Genomic DNA, 22322 nt, shown 5'->3' on the forward strand with positions numbered 1-22322 from the left:
ACAAAGTCCTTCTTGGCCAGTTATTTTCCAGAATAAGCAGAATACCAAAACAAAAGCCTTGCTACTTTTTGCTGGTCAGTTTTAAAGCAATATAAACAAGGCTGCACAAAGTCACCTACCAGGCAGTGCAAGCAGAGAGTCAAAATTCCTGCAGTTGGATACTCCAGTGCTGTCTTCTGCACAGCTCCTCCACAGGTTTTCAAACAATGTAGATGTTGTGATCACAGAACCATGCAAACTGGAGACTTTCCAGTAATTATTTGGCAAAGTAGCTCCAATAATTGCCAGCCCACCCAAGCACAAAAGAAAGGCAACAATTTCCAAGGCAGCACTCATGCTTGTGAGTAGTAACAGTTAAATATCCTTATAATTAGATTACAATCAAGTGAAGCCTTTCAGAAGCCTCCTTGCTGCTTTATCTCTGCGTTTCACTCCAAAATGAGTCTACCTTTGCTCTTTGCTCTTTCCCCATAGATAAGGCTTACTGGGCATGACAATAAGAAGTGGGAGCAGTTCATGATAAAGATATTAGTGTGTAAAAAGAGTGACTATTAATTCTTTTTCTAATAGGAAGTGGAAAATGAGCCTATTCTTTTTCTCAGCCTAGAAACTCCAGTCAGTATTTCTACAAAATACTGTGTAAGAGTGATAATACAAGCAAATATTTTATTTCTGTCTCTTTTATGAAATCAACTAGATTTTACACTAGATTAAAATTGCTTGTAATTTTATTATTGCTGTCAAATCAAAAAGCTTTTGTGTAATATTTTCTTGAGGATTCAAACATAAACCAGCTTGAGAACAGAAGCTTTATACTTCTGCTAGAAAATTCAGCAGTTTTTGGAGTTATGATCATAAGTAATCCACAACAACTGTACTACCAGCTTCTTTCAGGAAGGTTAAGTTTATGTATGAGTGGTTTCCTTTAATATTTTACTATCTATTGATCTATAGCTAAGCACATTCAGTTTTAAAAACAGTTCCACCTACACTGTAAAATTGTACAATGTATTACAATTGTAATAATGTATTTATCGTGGAATTGAAATATAAGGAAATTAGGGAACTAGTGTGACAGACGTGCCTCAAAAGGAATAAAATTATGAAGAGAAACAGCTATAAGAAAAATAATACATATCAGCAAATTGCATCTGTTTGCTAGAGTACCTTAGGATTAAAAAAAAAGCTGTTCTAGGCAAAGCATATGTTAAATTCAGTTTAGTTGCTTCTGTTCTTGGCTAGACAGAATCGTAGACTCAATTCACATCACCCACTCCCGTAAATACTTTAAAGCACTTGTGGATCCAAACGGGGTTAACCATCTCTTGCAGTGATAACCTGCTCTTATCTCCAGGAAATGGAGTCAGAGTTTCTTCATAAAATAATTCTGCTGTGATGCAACATGGTAACAGATTCACAGCATTTATGTAAACACATAAAAGGATTAGCCTTTGAGAGAGCCACAGCTTGTCTCTAACAGGTATTTGTTGTTTTTCTTCAAAATTCACTGGTCACTCTGAGCTGATGCTTTAGGTTGGTAGGTGCAGCTGCCAAAAGGTATTACAGTGCCACTATGATGTTTTGGCTCCCATGGCAGTCAGGAGGATCACTGCTATAGATGTAAACAAGACCATATTTGGCAGAGCGATCCTGTACAGCTCTAAACTTGCAATCTTTTAAGGAAACCAGATAGTGTGTGGTAAAAACTGATCTCAGGTGACTGTTGCAGAATTCCCTCCTTCTGCTAAGTCACCGAAACTTGACAAATGATGGCATGGTAAAATGAACACGCTGTACCAGTACCCTGGAGAATCTGCATTTCATTAAAAGCCCTTCATCAAAGAGTTTCCAGCTAATTTACCCATACACTGGTGCTATGCTGGTGATCTCAGCAATCCCTTCTGCTGACAGCACTTTCAAAGGTGAGATAGTTGAGACCTTGAATCAAGTGTCCCTGGCTGTTACACTGCTGCCAAGGATACAAATAAAAAAATAGGAGTATAATTTTTTTTTAATTCCTTCCTAGTTAAGGAATATATTTCAAGCACACATATAAACAGAAAAGATTAAACTGCAGACCTGAAGGGCATGAGTTTTCCTACGAAGCACCAGGCATTTTAATAATTCCCTTCAGGAACCCTCCAATGTGTTAAAGAACATAATGCCATTCTTCACTAAATCTTGTAAACTGTAGCTTGTTGAGCAAGGGGCATAACAGCCAGCACTGCTCTGCAAGAGGCTCTGCATCAGCAGGGCTTAAGAGTTGTTGCTGAGAGCTTCACATCAGCACCTTCCACTGCCTGGGAGCTTTCCTTTGGGCTTGCTCTAACCCAGCCAGTTGAACCGAATGCCATCATTGCTGGCCCCATCTCATCACTCTAATTTCCAGAAACTTAAGGCATCCTGGTATCCACACAGAGAAGTCCCTGGAGAGGAGCTGAACTGGTACCAGGACGATGTGAAAAGCTGACACTGCCTCTGATGCAATGAGCAATGTTTTTAAAATACTTGGAAGCATATCATTAGCCTCCTTTTGAGGCTACAAACTCTGGCCTCATTACGGGACGCTGATACTCATTCTTAAACTGACATCCTCATTATGAAGGCAGATGAGGACACCAAAGCGAGGGCCCTGTGGAAGAACCATGAACATGCTGAATCTTGAGAGTTAAACCCTCACCCTTTAGAGATCTGCCTTACAGTTAGGCAGCTCTGACTCCAGGGAAGTCCACATCTGTGCCAAGAAAAACAAGGTTCATAGTCTGTGGCACGTCCAGACAAAGAGCAACGACAGCAATCAGGAACCTATAAAGCACGGAAGACTTGAAGAAATGATATTAACATCACTCATAACGTGACTGCACAAAACTGAAAGTTGTAAAAGAATAAATGCAAAGTTCTGTTTAAGAAAGAAAACTTCAAAAAACACCATTTCCAAAGGCTACAGTGTTACTGTTTCTACACTCAGTTCCCTGAGGAAAGAACTTCAACATCAGTCCTTCCCAGTCCTTTACCATAAAGATAGTGTTTACAGAAGAATATTTTTTAAATCCAAAACTATTGAAACAAATACTTTCCAGCCCCTCCTGAGACATTTCTTCTCTTTCTTACTGCAGATAAACTACCCTGCTAGAGTGGTCAACCCTAGAAAACACAGAAGCATCCATTGCACAGATGTATTTTACGTCTGAGAAATTCCAGAAAAAGTACCCAGATACACAGGTTTAGCACAAAGTATCAAACCAGTTCTGGAATGTCTAATAATTCCTGTCTCACTCCAAAGCACAAACAAACACCAGTGCTCATGGATCTATGATCTGCTTGTACTGAAGAACTAGGCTGAGTGAAAATATGCTATTTCTTCCAAAACTATTTTTTTTAAAAAATCTCAGATTTACTGTACATCACCCGTATTGTATATCACCCATATGTCAACACACCAGAGAGGGGAGCAAAGCCACAGCAGTGACTGAGCTGAACTGCAGGATGAACTCTGGTTTCACGGTGGCCCTTTAACTTGCCTGCAACCACTCCCAGGACTTGGCCATACTCGACCCTGTGGGACAACAGCACTCTGTGCCCCCCATCCTGAAAACACACTGTCCAGAAAGAAGGGATAAAACCCCATCCTTGGATTTTATAAACATATGCCTTGGCCACTTACGGTCCGAACTCAGCATGTAGAGAAATTTCTTGCACTCTACTGATCTAGGAGCAGTTGCTGCACAATCCATCCAAAGACCTTCAGAAACCCAATCTGCAGTAACCAGCTCTGCCGTGGTGTCCAAAACTTTCCATCTGCTGGACATGGTAGTAACAAGTAGTGTGGTGAATCCTGATAAAGCCAGCAGCAATGCACAGATCTGTAGACAGGATGATCCCATTGCAACAAGTTTTCTTCAAAGAGATTTCCCGAAATTTCTGGTATCAAAAACCTGTTGAAACAGTTCATGCACACACAGTGTATCGAGTTACCGTTACACAAGCCTGACCTTCGCAAAAACATTTTAAAAATGCCTACTACAAAATAAAGTATCACACAAGGGAACTGTAGAGCTGGAATCTAAATCCCATTAAATAATTGGAATCATTGAATATTCCATATATTATTTTCTTAGGAAAATTTTATTATGGTACATGTTTACCAGAAAAAAATGCAAACAGGCAAAACCACAGGACATAACCAAAGAATTCTCTAATTTTAATTTGCAATGTTTCATCCATTCGTTACTTCTTTGCTAACTCAAAATTCATTTAAAAATGAAAATTATCAAATGCTTTAGTAAATTATTCATCTCCCAATTACAGTATTTACTGATACAAATTTGAAGCAAGATAAATTGTGATACTCACGTTTATGGTAAGTTTCTAAGCCGTTTCCTCCACCTTCCTGCTAGATACTAGTGTCAGCACTTTGTGAGGACCAATTCGATCACCCAAGTGAAAGTTTTGTACTCTTTAGGACCTTTGTCCCATTCTAAAAATCAAGGACCCAGGGCCAAAGCTCTGTCCAACTGTTGCACCAAGATTTGGCATGGCTTTTCGCTATAGCAAAGTGCCAGTGAAAGGGAAAATTACCAGAAATTGATGTAAGTTAGTACCAAATATACTCAGATAAACCTGGCATAAAATTTGCTTTGTCAGGGCCATTGAGCAGCCCAAGCATTATGAGAGTGCAAAGCACTGCAGAAACATTGCTACAACTTCCACAATGGCTATTTTACCTGAAAATTTTTATGCATTGGTTTTAAGATGCATCCTAAAGAAGAAATATGCAGTTGGACACCTGTCCAGTGGATGACATTAAGAAACCAAACTGTTTGTGACTGCAGTCGTGGCCCAAGGCAGGACAGACCTCCTGGGCTCAAGCTGAAGCAGGTCTGGCAGCCTGGGACAGCTCTGCAGCAGCTCCTCTCTGCCTTTCACTGTCTCAAGGAGCCACTCACACCTTCCTGACCTTGTTGCTACCACACAAACCCCACAGGACTGGCCAGATAATACTTTATTCCAACAGCACATCCATCCCCTTTCAACCCATGGCCACCCTACCCTACTGGACCCGATTGTACCAGCTGTCACACAGTGTCATGTTTATACTGTTTATACAGTGTCATATACACTGTGTGGTGATGGCACAGCTGATAGCAAATATACATTGCAACTGTCCAAAGGAGAATGACAACAAACCAAATACAAATAAATACACAAAGTCCAGAGCATCATCCCTCCCAAAGTACATACATAGGCTATATGCAAGAAAGTGCTGTAATGTGATAAAAACAAACCCTGGGGGAGCAAAAAGGATCACTGTAACATTAAAAACAGCACAGCCAAAATGTACCTCGTTTAAACACAGTGCAGAAAGGGTTAGCAAAGAAAAATATTGAAGTCACTTAGACAAACTACTCCTGATAAGGTCTTTGGAACAAAATTAGTGGTAAAAGTGTCTAAAATGGAAAGTTAAAAACCTCTTTTACTTATTTTTAATTTTGTTACATAGAAAAACAAAGAAATAGCATCGATTACAATGCTGGTTTCATTTGTATATATACATTTCTAACATCAGCAATATATGTCTTTGAACCTACTAATCACTTAGTTTCTGGCAAATTCTGAGGCTGACCCATGGCCAACAGTGCAATCAGAAAGAGATAAAATGCAAATTTAAATACGGTACTAAACCACTTAGAGCAGTTTCACACTATAGCTCACAGGGGTTTTCTCTGGTCAGAGTCTGACCTTGGGGTGAGAAGGCAAACTCTTTTCATGACTAGATAGGGAAAAAAAGGAGGAAAAAAAAAAAAAAAGAGGAGGAAAAAAAAAAATTTAAAAAAGGAAGAATGTTAATTAATTTCCTACCACTTCCAAGAATATGACTTTTTAACTTTGCTCCTGAAGTTGTCATAACATCTTAATAACCTAATCAGTTTTCTAGCCACTTGCAATTACAATATGCAGATCACACTCATCTTGCTATTAACTTTGCCTTCACACAACAAACTACAAAATAATTTGGGTTGGAAGGGGCCACATGAATGCCAACCTCCCATTAAAGCAGAGTTCAGTGTTGGGTCAGGTCACCCAAGCCTTATCCAGTCACAACAGATTGGTCTCCAGAGCTGGAATTTGCACAACACTCTCCTGTGGAGCATGTTCCTCACACCTGCGCAGAACTTTTCCTGCTGCAATTTGTGGCTGCTGCCTCTCGCTCTCCACGTGCAGCCTTGTGATAAACCACTGTTTATTCTGCTGCTGCATTTTGGCAGCTCTGCACTCTGTCTGGCAGCCAGCCGTGACTGGCTTTGTGTAGGCAGCTTTGCTGTCCCATGAGTATCTCCACAGCAAAACAGGCAACCGGGGAGGTGCACCCAACTTCTTCAGACTTACAAACTACTTTCAAAGCAAACACCTGTTTTCCCATCTAATTTCAGGAGGCTGGCAGTGTGTACAGCAGACTGTTCTCTGCTAACAGCTCTCCAGCCCTGCAGAGCTTTGCTGGCATGGTTCTGTGAAAAGAAGCACAGTGCCAGAGAGCAGGAGCCCCAGCTGGCAGCAAGGGGACCACAGGGCAACTGTGTCAGGTTACCTGCTCAGGTGTGTGTGGGTAACTACAGAATCCTAGAATCACCAGGGTTGAAAGAGACCTTTCAGATCATCCAGTCCAACTGTCTACCCAGCACTGCCACTGTACCCCTAAGCCACCAGACCACATCACGCAGCACAAGGTCCAGACGACTTCAGAGCGCCTCCACCACCTCCCTGGCAACCCGTTCTGATGATGCCTGACCTCCTGAACAGGGAAAAATATGTTTCTAATATTTAACCTGATTCTCCTGCCTCAGCTTAAAGCCATTTGCTCTGGTCCTCTCACAGCAGACATGGCAGAAGAGACTGGCCCCATCTCACTACAGCCTCCTGCCAGGGAGCTGTACAGAGCAAGGAGGTCCCTCCTGAGCTCCTGGAGGCTAAACAACCCCAGCTCCCTCAGCCACTCCTCCTAAGACAAGTTTTCTAAACCCCTCACCAGCCTTGGTGCCCTTTGCTGGACATTCTCCAGCACCCCAATGTCCTTTACAAAGGGAGGGGCCCAAACCTGCAGGCAGAACTCGAGCTGTGGCTTCACTCATGCCAAGTACAGGTGATGATCACTTCCCTGCTCCTGCTGGCTAAACTATTCTTGCTACAGATATAGGGAAGAGCCTGGAGGGAGGTGGTGGGGTGGGAATCAGCAGCCCGTTGCTGGAGCAGCCCCGTGGTGAGCTGAGGTGAGGTGAGGTGGGGTGGGGCGAGGTGAGGCAGGGCAGGGTGGAGGAGCTCGGGGAGGGAAGGTGCTGAGCTGGAGTCACACGCGGAGCAAGGCAATGCTGAGGCAGCAGCTCCAGCCTCCACCTCACCTCCTGGGCTGCTGCAGGCTAGGAGGAAACAGGCTCTGCCTATTCCATAAGGCTTCTAGAGACCAAAATAATAAATCAGCCCTGCGGAGCAATCTTGACAAATCAGATGGCTGGGCAGTCACCAACTGTGTGAAGTATAAAAAGGGAGAGTGCTGGATTCTGCATCTGGGATGGGACAACCCCAATGTACTTACAGACTGGGGAACAAGACCCTGGCAAGCAGTGCCACAGAAAAGGACTGAGGGTTGGCAAGTCGAGTATGAATCAACAGTGCTCTGGCAACCAGGAGGGCCAACGGTGTCCTGGGGGCAGCAGGCACAGCATCGCCAGCCAGGACATGGTGGGGATTGTTCCAGCCTGCTCGGCTCAGAGAAGGCCTCACTTCGAGTCCTGGGGGGAGTTTTGAGCACCACAATATAAAAAAGACATTAACTTATTTAAGACTGCCCAAAGGAGGGCCACAAGGATGAAGAGCCTTGAGAAGCCATATGAGGAGAGGCTGAGGACACTTGGTCTGTTCATCCTGGTGGAAACCGAGGGCAGACCTCATGTTAGTCTCAACTTCCTCGTGAGGGGAAGGTGAGGCGCAGGCACGGGGCAGCGACAGGACCTGAGGCAATGGCCTGAGGTTGTGCCCGGGCAAGTTTAGGTTGGATGTTAGAAAAAAGTTCTTCATTCAGGGGGTGGTTGGGCACTGGAATAGGCTCTCCAAGGAAGTGGCCACATTATCACGCCTGACAGAGTTCAAGGAGCATTTGGACAACACTCCGGGGTACATGGTTGAATTCTTAGGGATGGTCCTGTGCAGAGCCAGTAGTTGGACTTGATGATCCTTGTGGGTCCTGTCTAACTCAGCACGTTCTGTGATTCTGTGAAATCACGACAGCCCCCGGCTTCCCGGCGCAGCGCTGCTCACCGAGGGGGCCGTGGCGGCGAAGGCGCTGCCACGCTCATCATGGCGGCAGCGCAGCCACCACCCACCCGACACGGCGGCCCCGGGGGGCTCCGACCCGGCGGCGGTACCGGGAGCCGCTCGGACACCCATCCACCCGCCGTGCAGAGCGGCCCAGGAGCCGCGGGGAGCCGCGCCCGCCCTTTGCCGCACGGTGACCGAGCCATCGGCGGGAAGATGTCACCCGGCTGCCCCGGAAGCGCTCGGGAGGCGCCAATATGGCGTGGCGGTGCTGGGCCCGCGCCGCGGGTCCGCGGCCGCACAGGTACCGCCGGCACGGCACGGCACGGCACGGGGAGGGGAAGGTGAGGGAGGAAAGAGGCGGCTGGGGCGGGCGGTGCTGATGGTTCGCGTGTTTCCCCCGCAGGCTGGCGCTGCTGCTGCTGCAGCCGCGGCGGGGTTTCCGCCGGGCGCGGCCGCGGCCCGAGGAGCCCCCGGCGGCCGCCTCCGAGGCGCGGCCCGTGCCGCCGTCCCCGCGCCGCAGCCTCTACCCGCCGTCGCCCACCACGGCCGCCGGCCGGCCCTCGCCGCGCCGCCTGGTGAAGCCGCTCTTGTTCACCGTAGGGGTAAGTGGCTCCTGCGGGCCGGGTGCTGTGCCCGGCTGGGGAGAGCGGGTCGGTAAGGAGCATATTCCCTCTGTCTCTGGGGAACGCTTCCTTCCTGGGCTTCGCTTCTCGGTACCTCGGAGTTAACGCGAGGTTGTTGGGCAAATACTGTGGCCCTATACTGAGATAATACAAAGTAACTTCATCTAAGTCAATGGAAATATTGTAAAGGTATCCCAGTTTCATCCCATTTTGGCGAATTTAGTAATTTCATTGGCCAGTTTTGTTTGTGAACCTTTTTGATAAAGCATTGTCCCACAACGCTGAACATCAGTAAACGTGAAGAAATGGCCTCCAGATTCACGACAGGAGATTTAGATCAGATGTTAGGAAAACAAAAAACAGAAGGGGTCGCAAAGCATTTAAATAGGCTGCCCAGAGCAGCGGTGGAGTCCCCGTACCTGAAAGTGTTCAAAATACACGTGGTGGTGGCATTCGAGGACATGGTGAACTCAGTGGTGGTGCTGGCTTGACATTGACATAGGCTCTTAAAGGTGTTTTCCAGCCTTAAGGACTCTGTCATGCTGTGAGTCCCGCTGGTCAGCAGTGCCACAGGTCCCGTTGCAGTGCTCGCACCGCTCGGGGTGTGGCGTTACCCGGGATGCTGCCTCGGCCAGGGCCCCGGGGTGGAGCGGTCACTGAGCCTTTGTCCGGTATCACCCAGTTCACAGGCTCGGCCTTCGGCTCTGCCGCCATCTGGCAGTATGAGTCGCTCAAGTCGCGCGTCCAGACCTACTTTGAGGAGGCTCGAGCGGACTGGATGGATAAAATGCGGCCGCAGAAGAGAGGCGACTTCAGAAAGCAGGTACGCAGAGCCGGGCCCGGGCTGCTCACACCGGGGCGGATTCCTGCGGGACTGGGAGGCGCGGCCGCATCTCCCCTCTGCTGTGAGCATCCTTTGTACAACAGATGCTTGTCTTGGTTTTTCTGATTTGGGACTTGGAGAAATATTGGCTTGTCAAAAAATTACAGCAGATAAGTTGACTTGCAAGGAAAACTGATAGAATTAGTACTAGAAAACCGTAACTGTAAATGTCACTGCAAAAGCTGTAGTGAAAAAATAGAGAAGAATACCATCTTCACCCAGAACTGCAGGAAAGAGAGGTCAGTAGTAGGAATTTGTTTGTCTAAACTAGGTACCGTTTGCTTTTTACCATTTAAACCCCCCCCAACAAATGTTCTTACTCTATCTTAAGTGCTCTCAAAAGTGAACATGAATTCCCAGAGGACAGAACTAGATTAAATTCTCAATCTTATGCTTAAGACTTTTCAGTGCTCTGGCTTTTGAAATGCATTTGTATTTTCATCCTCTAAACCCTTAAAAATACGAAGTTTTAGAGGGCTTTTTTACTTTAAGAGCTGACATTTCCACGCAAGTACTTTTGAGTTTGGGAAGTTAGAACAAAATGAGTACTACAAGGTTTGTTATAAATTTAGTTGGCATCCCAAAAGTATCAGTCATTTAGTTTTTAATTAGGTATACTTAAAACTAATGTAAACATTCATGTATGTTTGCATTTGTTTCAAGGTTACTACTGGCTTGTGATAGACCAGGCTTAATACTCTTTCAGGTCTGCTTGTCCAAGGGAAGTAGGGCTGAGCATGGAGCTGGAGAGGCTCGGGATGCTGGGTAGGACACACAGGAGCTGTTTTTCTAATGTATATCGTGCACACCAGCACTGCTGTAGAAATGAGCAGGTGGGATAACCCTGGTGGGCAGCAGAGCTCCATGGGGCTCCTCAAACCCCCAGTGGGCTGGGGGAAGAAGAAAAGCAAGAAAACTTGGGGGTAGAGATAAAACCATCACCAAACAATTGTTTAGTAAGTGTGGGAAGAGAGAAGAAAGCGAGTGATGCATGGGCAGTCACTTACAATCTCCTGCGGAAGGACCAGTACCCAACCAGTTCATGAGAAAAATATGTTAAACCTCCTGAAATCCCCTCTTTTGGGGGGCATTATTTGGTAAGGAATTTCTCTGGTTAGTTCAGGCCATCTGCTTGGTTGTGTCCCCTTCCAGCCTGTTGCAACTTGCAGCGGCAGAGCGCGAAATGTAAAAGATCTTGAAGTTGTGCAAACAGCATTCACCAAATGTAGAACATTAGTGTTATCAGTACTGTCTTGGTCAAAAATCTAAAACACAGAACCATGTATAAGCTGCTAGAATGAAAATTACCTCTATCCCAGCATGCTTTCTTGGTATATATGAACTGCAGGGGAGATTGCGATGAGCACTTAATATTTTTAAATAATTATGCCTTTATGCTTTTGTTTTCCTTCAAAACCTGAAGGGGAAGATCTAGTGATTAACTGTTCAAAAGAGAAAACTAAACTGCCTTGTTGTTAATAGGCTTAAACTCCCAATCCCATCTTCAACGGTTAAGTTCTATTTCTAAGAGTTCAGGGTTCCCCCCATTGTTTTTGAGGGCATATAAACCTTGTATTTTAGAAAAATCAATCCTGTTCAGAGTTCTTATACTGAAGAATATCCTCTGCCAGAGATTTAAACAAGAAATGCAGAGAAGTTGTTACTTTGATATCAAATAGTGAATACTTTGTTTCATACAGCATTACATCCCCTGCCTTTGGCCTGCAGATAATTTTTGTGACATTGTCCCCATCAATGTGGTTGGAAGGTCATTGAGTTAGCACCAAAATATATGTCCAAAATGATTACAAAAGCTGAGGAAGGGAAAGGGGTGTGCAATTTGTCTCTGGGCTGACTGCGCTCAAAATAAACTTTTTCAGGGGTTTTAAACTTGGAGGAGGGCTGGGTGAACTGGACGCAAGGGGGAATGGATTCCACATCTTGTGAGCCACCTCTGCAAAAGTGATCCTGGCACAAAAGTGGAATCACTCAAAGGTGGGTGGTGTGATGTTAGACAGCATTAGGGCGAGGCTTAGTTGAGGCAGGATTTATGCTAACTTTGGCTAATCTGCTAGAGTCAGCATTATGGGTGAGATCTTTGTTTAATGCAAGCAGGGTAAACCCATTAGAGTTGTGTAAAAGGATATAACCCCGTTCTTTTTGAAGAAACTCTTCATCCATATTGGGGTACATTATGAAAAGGAGGGTAAATAGTTGTTCTTCAGTAAGGAAATGTCAACTTGAAAAGCTAAAGCAATCAGAAATAAAAAAAGTTGAAACCCATTTACTTTGCAGATTTCAAACAAACGTTTTCCATTCTTAAAAATGTATAAGCTTACCTGGCTGTTTTTGAAATTGCCAGTGCTTCATGGTGGCATTGATGGACAACAATTCTGTTTCAGGTTAACAGCTGGTGGAATAGCCTGACTGAGGGTCAGCGGACTGTGACAGGTTTGTGTTAGCTTACAAGTATTAGACATTCACAGGAAGAGAAATATGGCAAACAGGTACAGTATATTAAAACAGATGGCTTTCATACCGTGTTTAGGTTGTAGGGCACAAAGCATGTGTAAATTTACACCTGCACATACATTATGTCTGCTACACTTCTTTCTCACAAACTGTTTTTTGAATGCCTTAAAAACATTCCTGTACATCTGTGTGAGAGAGTGTGGAGAATTAAGTAGAATCCTCCCCCAGCCATATTTTTCTCATGAATTATGAAAAGCAGCAAATGCTTTTAGAAGAAATAGGTGTATATATTCCACTGAAATGTGGGAATTAAATTCCCTAATAGTTACATGTTTTCAGGACGATATATGAAAAGTAGCAAAAAATTAGCATTTGAGTTTTCCTTTGATTATAATGTAGTTTTGATTGGTTAGCCTAATGCCAGCTGAAATCCCCGAGATAAATGTAGTGTGTGAAACAAAATTGATGAGAACTTGATTCAAATCCAATAGCTGAGCTCTATCTCTTGTTATATATTGTACATTTAGTATTTACTGAATCTTTACGAGCAGGTTGTTAGTGTAAGGTTACTTAAGTGCTATTTCTCTGCCATTTAACAGTTATTTTCACCTTTAATGTTTCCAGCTATTATAAAACATTTTAAATACCTGAATGCTTGGATAGAAATAGAGGAGGCACTTCAAACAAGAAATAATATGTTTTCATTATGTTTCCAATAATTTACACTCTTACTCAAAGTAAAGTAAGATTGCAATAACATCTGTGATGTAAAAAGCTGTGTGTTTGCTGTCTCCGAAAGGTCACTATGCCCTAGCAATGCCATTTCAACTTTACAATTTTCTCCCCAGAAATGGACAGGATGTGTGCTGTGTATTTGTATGGCTCCCCCAGTCTTCTCTTGTGCAGTTAAATGCCACTGTGCAGTAGATTCGTGGCATTAGGAAATAAACAGCAAGAGAGGCAGGAAATGGGACCTCTTAGCTGGCTCCTGTTTCATTGATTCTGCAATAGAATATAACAGTTTGAAACTATAGCTTGAACCTTCTCAGCACAGATCTTTCTGGACTGTTGGATTAATTACACTGTATGTTAGAACAGTTGCAATTAAATGTCATATTTCTGAAAGACTTCCACTATGTAAATGTAGCTTTCAGTATTTTTCATTGCTTTTTCTAAACTATACAAAGTAAGAAGTGGATATTATTTTTAATGGAATTGTAAAGAAAAAGTACAAATCTACAAGCTGCCTTTTTAAATACTTGCTTTCAGTAAGCATTATGGTTTATTACATTTGTAATTTGCTTTTATACTTTCTTTTTCCCCCTTGATAGGTATTATAGCTGCAAATGTCTTTGTATTCTGTTTGTGGAGACTGCCTGGCATGCGACGGATTATGTTTACATATTTCACCTCAAATCCATCCTCCAGTAAGTGAACAATAATTTGGGTGGTTTTCCTACACAGAGATGTAATAGAACCTCTGATGATGCTGCAGAAGGCTCAGGTGGCATGTGGCATCACCCACCAGCAATCTCAGTCATGCCCAAACACATTATTCCATCTAGGCAGGAAATGGTTTGAGGGGAAGAATGTTAGGAGTAATGGATCTCATTTTTTAAAACAAACACAACTGGTGCTTTTCTAAATACTGTAACATCAAAACTGCTATCTGGCCTTTTCCTTCATGCAGTTGGATGCAGCTCCTGCCTAAATAAAGGTGAGAGGTGCTCTTCCCAGTGACATCAGCCAAACTGCTTCCTCAGACAGAGTGCAAATCAAGCCACTCAGCAAAGGAGGAAATAAACTGTACTACATAATGCCATTCATAAATTGGACTCAATTGTGACTATTTCCCCCCTTTAATGTTCTGTGGGATGCAGATAGAACCATCATCAGTCACATGCATGTGTGCTTTCATCAGTAGACATCAGTCTGTAGGTTGTGTACTGAGTCCTTGCTTCAAAGCTGTGCTTTGAGTCACATTAAGAAAACCCAAACAAACCCAAGCAGCAACTTGGCTTTCACTGGGTGTGAAATGTGTTGAAGATACTAACCTAGGGGAAAAAATTAGTGATATTTAACGGCAGAAAAATGGGGTTTAATTTCTACAGCAGAGAAAAGAATTAAAAGTACAAGGAGACAAATGTGTTTAGAAGGTACTTCCTGCTGTCCTCTTAATTTCTGCTGAAAACGAGGAAACTCAACCAGTTCCCCCATGCATTCCAAAGCTAAAGATATCTGCTATCCAGATCTGAGCATGTCACCCCAAACACTTCTATTTTAAATAACACTGACCTTCAAACCTGCTAATTGGCTTGTTTGCATTTCCAAAGCTGCCGTTTCAGTCAGGAGAGCTAGCAGCTTTCTCAAAAAGGAAAACGTTTTTTTCTCTGAGTTCATCTTTGTTGCAAATTCATTTTATATGGGTCTTCATGTATTGAAAATCCTTCACCATATACATATATAAATAAAATACCTTTTTTAAATCATAGGACACATAAGACAATGTTTTCTATGAAACAATCCCCAGTAGGTAACTAAGACTGTTATTACAGCTTGCATGTCTTTGGGGTCTATGTTCTGCCTTTCCGAAAAGCATTGCTTAGAATTTGAAATTTGTTCCATTGCTGGGTATATTATGTAGCTTGTATTTGAAAAGCTAAGCATAATTAGCCTATAGTGTCTCTTGATAAATTTCTAGTCTACGTGACATGTAAGTTGAAGTAAATTGTAATACTGACTTCTTTATGTGCATTGCTTTTCTCTTTTGTAGGAGCCCTGTGTTCTCCCATGCTGCTCTCTACGTTTAGTCACTTCTCTCTCTTCCACATGGCAGCAAATATGTATGTTCTGTGGAGCTTTTCCAGCAGCATTGTGTCTCTTCTGGGCTGTGAGCAGTTCATTGCAGTGTATCTTTCTGCTGGTAATGTTAAATATATGTATTTACAACACTTAAAGAATATGAATATGTGTTCATATAAGTAAATGTGTGCTTCGTTAATAGATATATGATGACAGATGGTCATTGTTCAGTGCCGCACATTGCTTTATACTAAAGGCAGTACTACTTTGCTGTTATACAGATTTTTGGTGGGTTTGAGGTACTGGGCTTTGAAATATGATAAAACCGTATTTGGTTTTAATTCCTGCTTTACTACCAAATTAAAATAGTTCTTAATACAGTCTCTTGGATTTTTTGTGACAAAAGATGCTGGTCTGCATTGCTGCCGTGATTTCCAGCAGTAATTTCTCTTTTTCAGGGGTTATCTCCACTTTTGTCAGTTATGTCGCTAAAATGGCCACGGGAAGGTTTGAACCATCCCTTGGAGCCGTAAGTATCTCGGGATATGAGAGACTGATCATGATGTTTGAAGCCAATTTGAAAGCTTGCAGTATTCTTTAACCTCTTTACAAGCCAAGAGTACATCTGGGGTAATGGAAACCAGAAAGCTTTACCAAAATCAAGTAACCAGGTACGAACTGGTTCTCAGGTCCAGCAGCTTGCCTGTTCTTCAGATATGTACCTCTGCTGCAGCAGCTGCCCAGAACTACCACCACTTAATGCTGAGGGGTGTAAATGAGTCCAGAACAGCGGGAGCTCTTGTCCCTGAGCAGATCAGTTATGTAACTTTTTTGCAGAAATGGTGTTTTGTAGTTGTGTAGCAGTCTTCTCTAATTAAATATAGAATACTTTGGAAAGAGATAATGTAATCAGACAATCAGCCTCAGCATGTGATCCCAGTGGAAGCTGTAGGGCATGCTGTGCAGGAAGGGCAGCACTCCTGCCAGAAGTCTCGCCCGATGAACGATATGAGGCAGGCTGAGGAGCTCTTGTAGCTGCCAATTCTTGCCAAGTGTTTTTAGTAGTAGAACATTTTAAAACACTTAACTTGCATTAAATTTGAGGCTGACCTAGACATTTGCCAAGTTTTAAAGGCTTAACTTACTGTTCTAAATAATTTTGATAAAAGCCCGACGTCAGATTCTCATTATTCAGTTAGAATGAAAAACAATGTGTAGCTGTGCTGAAGCTAGAACTTTTGGAAATGCTGTGTATTGTCCCTTTATTTTATGAATGAGCTATATCTGGAGCAAGTTACTTTCCCTTAGTCTTACTGATCTGAAATTACCAGGCATTGCATTAGTTTACTGCATTCAGAGCCTTTCTATTATTTCAGGGGTACAAAAGCCCATGGTCAATTTGCTACAGTCCAAGGAATTGCTTGTTTCCTTGACAAAAGATTTTTGTCCCTATCCATCTGTTATTTTCCTTGGTTTTGTGCAAGCTTCAGAATGATTCTCTTCATCAGATGTGACTGTGCTTGATTAACACATTAGATTCCTAGGGTTTACTTGGAAAAAAGCACATTTACAGAAATCATTATCTTAAATTTGGGAGTGTGCATTTCTTAATTACTTAGGAGCATTTGAAGGATGTTTTGCCCACTATTTTTAATTCCAGATATTGAAATTAAATAGTGGTGTCTTGTTTTATTTTTATTCTGAACTTTTCTGTGGTGCTTTGGACTGTGGGGTTTACCACAGGGCTGTGTTTGAACATAAAAGCCAAAGGGTTCACATGCAGAAAAATATATTATCCCTTCTGTAACATCTTAGGTTTGCTTTGATGTATTTTCCTGTGTTTTCCAGTCAGGAGCTATAATGACTGTCCTTGCAGCTGTGTGTACGAAGATGCCAGAAGCAAAACTGGCCATCATACTTCTTCCGATGTTCACATTTACAGCAGGAAGTGTAAGTGCCTTTGAACTTCAAAGAAATGCTACTCTCAAAACATTTTCCCCCTACCTCTTCATTGTCTGGGCATGTGCCGTCTTTGTTTCTAAACTGTTAAATTTATTTTGAAACAAAAGAGAGGTCATGGAGATCCCAGGGATCAATTCTGAATTGTTGCAGCCTAGCACAGTCATTACAGCAGAGCGTGGTGAATTCAGAATTATCCTAAATTCCATCCTCCATGGGTTTGTTTCAGATTTAATCTCAAGAAGTGAAAGTAGTTGGGAGAGAGTCAGGCTCACCTGTCTGAGGAAACCTACATACACATCACATCCTTTTCTTTCTGATAGGGTGATATTTTTTATAGCAGCACTTGAAATAGGCTGATATAAAATTGGTACATGGTCTTTAAAGGAAAATTTATCAAGATGAGAAACACAGAATTCCACTTCTCAAGATTATATTCCAGCCCTGGAGGAATATTTGCCTCTCTTTTTGCATATCATCTTTTGATAATTTTAGGAACGCTGTTGGAATTAGAAGTAGGCTACTGAGACTTGTCTTCGTGTGTAGTACTGGGACTCCTTTTTTTGTTTCATTAAGTTCTTCTATGCACATCCAGTGCAACATTTAAGAAAAGCTTCTCATGTATATCTTAACTTGCTTTAATAAGTTAATCATCTTTGGTCCACTACTTAAAGGTGTTTTACTGCTTAAAGCAGTTAAGCCAGGTCATTCCAAGATCATGAGATTTAATACTTTTTGTAAGTGAAGCTTATAGATTTGAACAAACATTCTTAGATGTAGCCTTTTTGCATGCTACCCTTTAACTGCATCTTTCTTAAAAGAGGTGGTCAGGGTAGCAATCTAGGCAGAGCCACAGAGACCAGAGACCATTGCCCTGAACAAGTGTTTGTTGCAACAACAAAACAAGAGTGGTATCAGCTATTGCAGTAGAAACATTGGAATGATTTTAGCCCTTATATATAATTGTATATCTAAACTTTCCTTTAATCTACATTACCTATGCTTAAGGAGAGAAATCTTGGCTGAAGTACCATTTCATCCAAGTTAAATCTATCAGTCTTTATGAAATTAGGCATTTAGTAAAATCTTGTGTATTGACAGTTACGGTGCCTCCTGTGGATGGTACACCAGCAGATCATACTGCTCTGGCTGTGGAGTTGTTCCCTGTCATCCTGATTTTCTGCCTTCCAACAAATGTTTATATCAGATAACAGGGATGCTACCCCACATGTTCCATCCACTAGAGGGTTGGGTTCAGGAGCACAAATGTACATAAACCTAAGCTACATCAGGACTAGAGAATGAGAATGTTGCAATTACGTATTTTGTGGCGTCTTTTATAGCATGTACTCTTTCAAGTAATTTCTGTTTCCTCCTGACCCAAGTTTGGAATGTATTTGTAGCTTTAGAAATGAAGATTGGAAGAGTCTCAGTGTTTGAAAAGGACACATTCCCACCCTGCATTATTCTGTAGCTGCTCACATCTGTATTTTGACAGTACAATACAGTTGGAGACTGAATCTTTTGTTTTAAAACAATTTTTTGCAGTAGTTTCTTTGATAAAAAATTTATAGGATGTTTTTTGATTCCAAATTTTTGCTCTGTGCTAGAATAGAAAACTTATCATTGGCCATTTTATGCTGTGACTGATCCTTTCCATTCGGTATTCTCTCCTTTCTAGGCTTTAAAAGCCATAATTGCATTTGACACTGCAGGGCTTGCTTTAGGCTGGAGACTTTTTGACCATGCTGCACACCTCGGGGGAGCTCTCTTTGGAATGTAAGTCTGTATGTACTAACTCTGTTTTGTATTTAAAATAATCCTGTGTTTTTCTCTCTTCCTATATTGCTGAAGTGTGGGGTTTTTTTTGTAAAGTTGTCTTAACTAGCAATGAATACAACTCACTGTTACCCTTTTAGTGCTGTAAAATTTTATGGAAAACACTGTTAACAGATGCTTAGAACTGAAAGAATTGAGCTGAACTGCCTTAGAATCATGGACTAGATGTCAGGTGGTCCTGTAACCATAACCTGGGCTGCCTGCCTCTGTCCTGTTGTTGCCAGCACGTTGAAGAGAGTCACAAGGCAGAAAAGATTCTCACAAAACACAGAATGATCAAATTAAAATAACTTTAAAGAGCTAAAAAAATGTCTTTGTGTCAGTGTTTTTCCTCTAATTGCCAATTTACAGAGAGCTACAGAGTTAATAAAAGCTCAGGCCAAATTCCTTTGAGCAGCCTCTAGTACAGTTTTCTCAGTGTTGCTGTACTGCCTTTGTGGGGAGCTTTCCTAATTAGTAAGAACTACTAGAAACAAGTTGGTAGGAAACAGTTCTGTATTGTTCCACGTTTGAAATACATCAAATTTTTCCCCTTCTACCCAATTGCACACCTATTGCTAAGTGCATTTTTTAATATTTTATGTAGGCATTTGAAAAGCCTACCTGAGATTTCGCTAAGCCAGACTTAGAGGCAGACCAGCTTGTTGACCAAATAGTTTCCTGTTTCTTGGCTTTGGTGTCAGTAAGCTCTGTGCTGTAGAGTCTCCCTTTCTCCCCTTCTCTGGTATGACAAATGCATCTGATGTAGTCTGGCTGATTCATAACTGCTTTCTGTCCTGATGGATCTGTATCAGCTTGTTCATTGCAATGAAGGAATAATCTGCTTTGGTAATGCAGATTCACATATTAAAAGAGGATAACAATTGCAGTAAAAATGGTCTGGAGTTGGCAAGTTTCTTGCTTTCCTCACCTACATGTTTTACCAGTGTGTTTTACTCAGTAATGATTTTGATCCCTTCATCCTGAAAGGGCCTTATTTAGGACCTATATTGAATGGCCAAGGTATTTTCTATACATTGCCTCCCACTTTAGAAAGCAGCTGTATGATTTAAGGGAATGGCCAGTGCACTGACTGCTGGCTCACAGAAAAGTGCTTTTGTTCCTCAGGACTCAGGTGTGGAGTTGGGCTTGGGAGGGAACCTTCAGCCTATTTCCATGTGATTGTTTCCCCTCTTGCCTCTCCACCATAACCTCCATTGCTTAATCACGTATGTTGATATTCATGTATTAGCATATATAATTGTCTATGAATATAAACAAAGTTAAAACACTTTGATGGATTAATCTTTAGGAGCATTCAGAAGAAAATTCATTTTGAACGGAACATGGTTGTTCTTTTTGGGGCAGTTGTATTTATATAGGAGAAGAAAGAACAGTTTTCCTTGGTGTTGTCAGTAAGGATCAGCACAAGCAACAGAACTGCTTTAACAGTCTTTTAAATGGAGATTATTTTTTATGCCTGAGTAGAAATCACAACAGCTTGAAATTAAGGCATGAAAACTGTTCATTCTCAGGACTGAGACAAACAAGAACACCAAAGTTAACTGTTTGGAGTCAAGAGAATGAGTGGCTTACCTGCCGTTTTCCAAGCACGTTGTTCTTTGTGCCTTGTTTATCTTGTCTCTTACACCGAGCATTCACTTGGTTTCAGTGCTCAGCCTGTTTTCCCTCAGGTGCAGAGAGAAGTTGCAGTTAACTTTAACTATGACATTCTTTCTCAGGTGGTACGTGACTTATGGCCACGAGCTCATATGGAAGAACAGAGAACCACTGGTGAAAGCTTGGCATGAAATGAGGACAAAGAACACAGGAAAGGGAGGAGGTGGAAGATCTAACTGATTCTAATCCTAGAGATTCCTTATGCCCAAGTGGTATCTTACTTGAAGACATGGGATCGAATTGGTTTTGAAGGGTTTTTTGCTACTCCACATTAAGCCTCAGAGGAGCTGAAGTTTCTAATGTAACAAAATTATGTTACAAAAATGCCTATCCTTAGAAAATGAACTCTGACAAAGGTGGAACAATAAAGGTTTTTATCCTATTGCTTTCTGAGGTAACAGTTTGCATTACCTTTTTAAAGGTGGAATAAAACATGTTTTTCAATTAAGTGACCTAAATCTCTGTCCAAAAAAACCCCTAAAACAGGGTATAACTGGTTAATACTTGGGAAGACAAACATTTTCAGAACTGAGGAACTTAATGGATCCCACACACCCCTATGTCTGCCAGACAATACAAGGTGCTTTCCTTGAAGGGACTCAAATAAAGCTAATACGGTGAAGTTGAGTGGTTTGTATTGTTGAAAAGACTGGGTGAAGTAAGGCAATGATCCTGTTTGATTTGAAACTTGAAATACATGAAGCAATACCAGATTGTTTGCCAAGGCTTATGTACTGGTTTAACGGTCCAGCTTTGTCACCTGTGGCTGATTCAACTTGTGTTTTTAATTTCTGTTGAGTTCCAACAAGCTTTCAGATCTTGTTAGATTTTACTACAATGATATATCCTTTTCATAATTACGTGCAGGGGAAGAATGACATACTGTGGGTTTTGATATTCTACCATGAGTTACACTGCTTTCTGTATTCTTCCACTGCATTGATTTGGGGTGGAGTGGGAGGGTATTCTTTAAGCTGTGTTGTATTGTTTAAGGTTTTTCTAAGAATTTTAAACCTGTAACATCTGGTTCAGAATCTACCACTTTAAGAAAACAACCGGCTTCAGCAAAAATAGATGAGGTGCCTGAGATCAGCACCAGTGTAACCAGAAGTAACTACTAAAGTAAACCTGAGGGTAGTACCATGACCAGTGTTCCTATTTTACAAGTGGAAACTGGATTTGGGGTGTGCTGCTACTCTGTGCCCCTTATGCAAGGATGATACTGAACCCATTGCAAAAGGCTGAGGACTATGCCCAGACACAAGCTGGTGGGTTCAAGCCCTTAACTCGTTCCTGTCAGCTGAGTTAGTCCTTCCACATGGGCTGACCTGCCAAAGAACATGTTGCATTTGTAAGAAGCAGCTTGTGGGTGTTTTTACTTTACAGCAGTGCCTCACATAAAATAACTATTCTGTGGGGAAAAGGAATACATAATGCTGAGTGGCACTAGTTTTAATAAATTATGGAATACAAAATTGGTGTAAGCTCCCTGTTCCAGGCCAGTGCTTGTTTAATTTTTTTTCTGCATTAGAAAAATGAATCACTTGAGGATTTGTAACTTCATGTGCCTGTCGATGTAAACACTTAAAAATGAAGGAGCTGGAGTTCCTGATATTCCTTTGCTCTGCTCCTGAAGTTTTTAGCTTTCAGTTTCCAGTCTATCACTTACTCCCCTTTCCTGCTCAGTGCTGTGGTATTCTGGCCAAGCATGCCAGTTCTCAGAGCTTCAGCCACAGTGCAGCCCTGCCTGCAGCAGGGAGAGGGCAGCACAGCCA

The 22322-nt window shown here is 42.2% G+C and overlaps 2 protein-coding genes across 6 annotated transcripts in view; one reads left to right on the top strand and one right to left on the bottom strand.

Annotated features, from left to right (window-relative positions):
- The window catches only part of LOC120757402 (claudin-19-like), a 51453-nt gene that overhangs the window by 8420 nt on the left and 20711 nt on the right, over positions 1-22322 (bottom strand). For 2 of the 3 annotated variants that reach the window (XM_040074711.1, XM_040074710.1), the window contains exon 3: positions 3665-3935. In XM_040074711.1, coding sequence (XP_039930645.1) covers positions 3665-3884 — 220 coding nt within the window. In that variant the 5' untranslated portion in view covers positions 3885-3935. Of the gene's footprint in view, positions 1-3664; positions 3936-9352; positions 9622-22322 lie in introns of those variants that run through there. The other variant, XM_040074712.1, reaches the window with a different exon arrangement.
- PARL (presenilin associated rhomboid like) lies at positions 9620-20995 on the top strand. Of its 3 annotated transcripts, none has more exons than XM_040074708.2 (9): positions 9620-9756; positions 11697-11811; positions 12219-12323; positions 13620-13715; positions 15062-15211; positions 15549-15619; positions 16939-17040; positions 18731-18828; positions 20610-20995. In XM_040074708.2, exons 4-9 carry the CDS (start codon positions 13670-13672, stop codon positions 20725-20727), a joined length of 585 nt encoding a protein of 194 aa, XP_039930642.1. In that variant the 5' UTR covers positions 9620-9756; positions 11697-11811; positions 12219-12323; positions 13620-13669; the 3' UTR covers positions 20728-20995. The 3 variants fall into 3 exon arrangements, with proteins under 3 accessions (XP_039930642.1, XP_039930641.1, XP_058278009.1); XM_040074707.2 differs by having other exon boundaries at positions 12219-12267; XM_058422026.1 differs by lacking the exon at positions 11697-11811 and having other exon boundaries at positions 9624-9756; positions 12219-12267.

Source organism: Hirundo rustica, chromosome 10, assembly GCF_015227805.2.
Source record: "Hirundo rustica isolate bHirRus1 chromosome 10, bHirRus1.pri.v3, whole genome shotgun sequence".
In the NCBI taxonomy this organism is placed as follows: domain Eukaryota; kingdom Metazoa; phylum Chordata; class Aves; order Passeriformes; family Hirundinidae; genus Hirundo; species Hirundo rustica.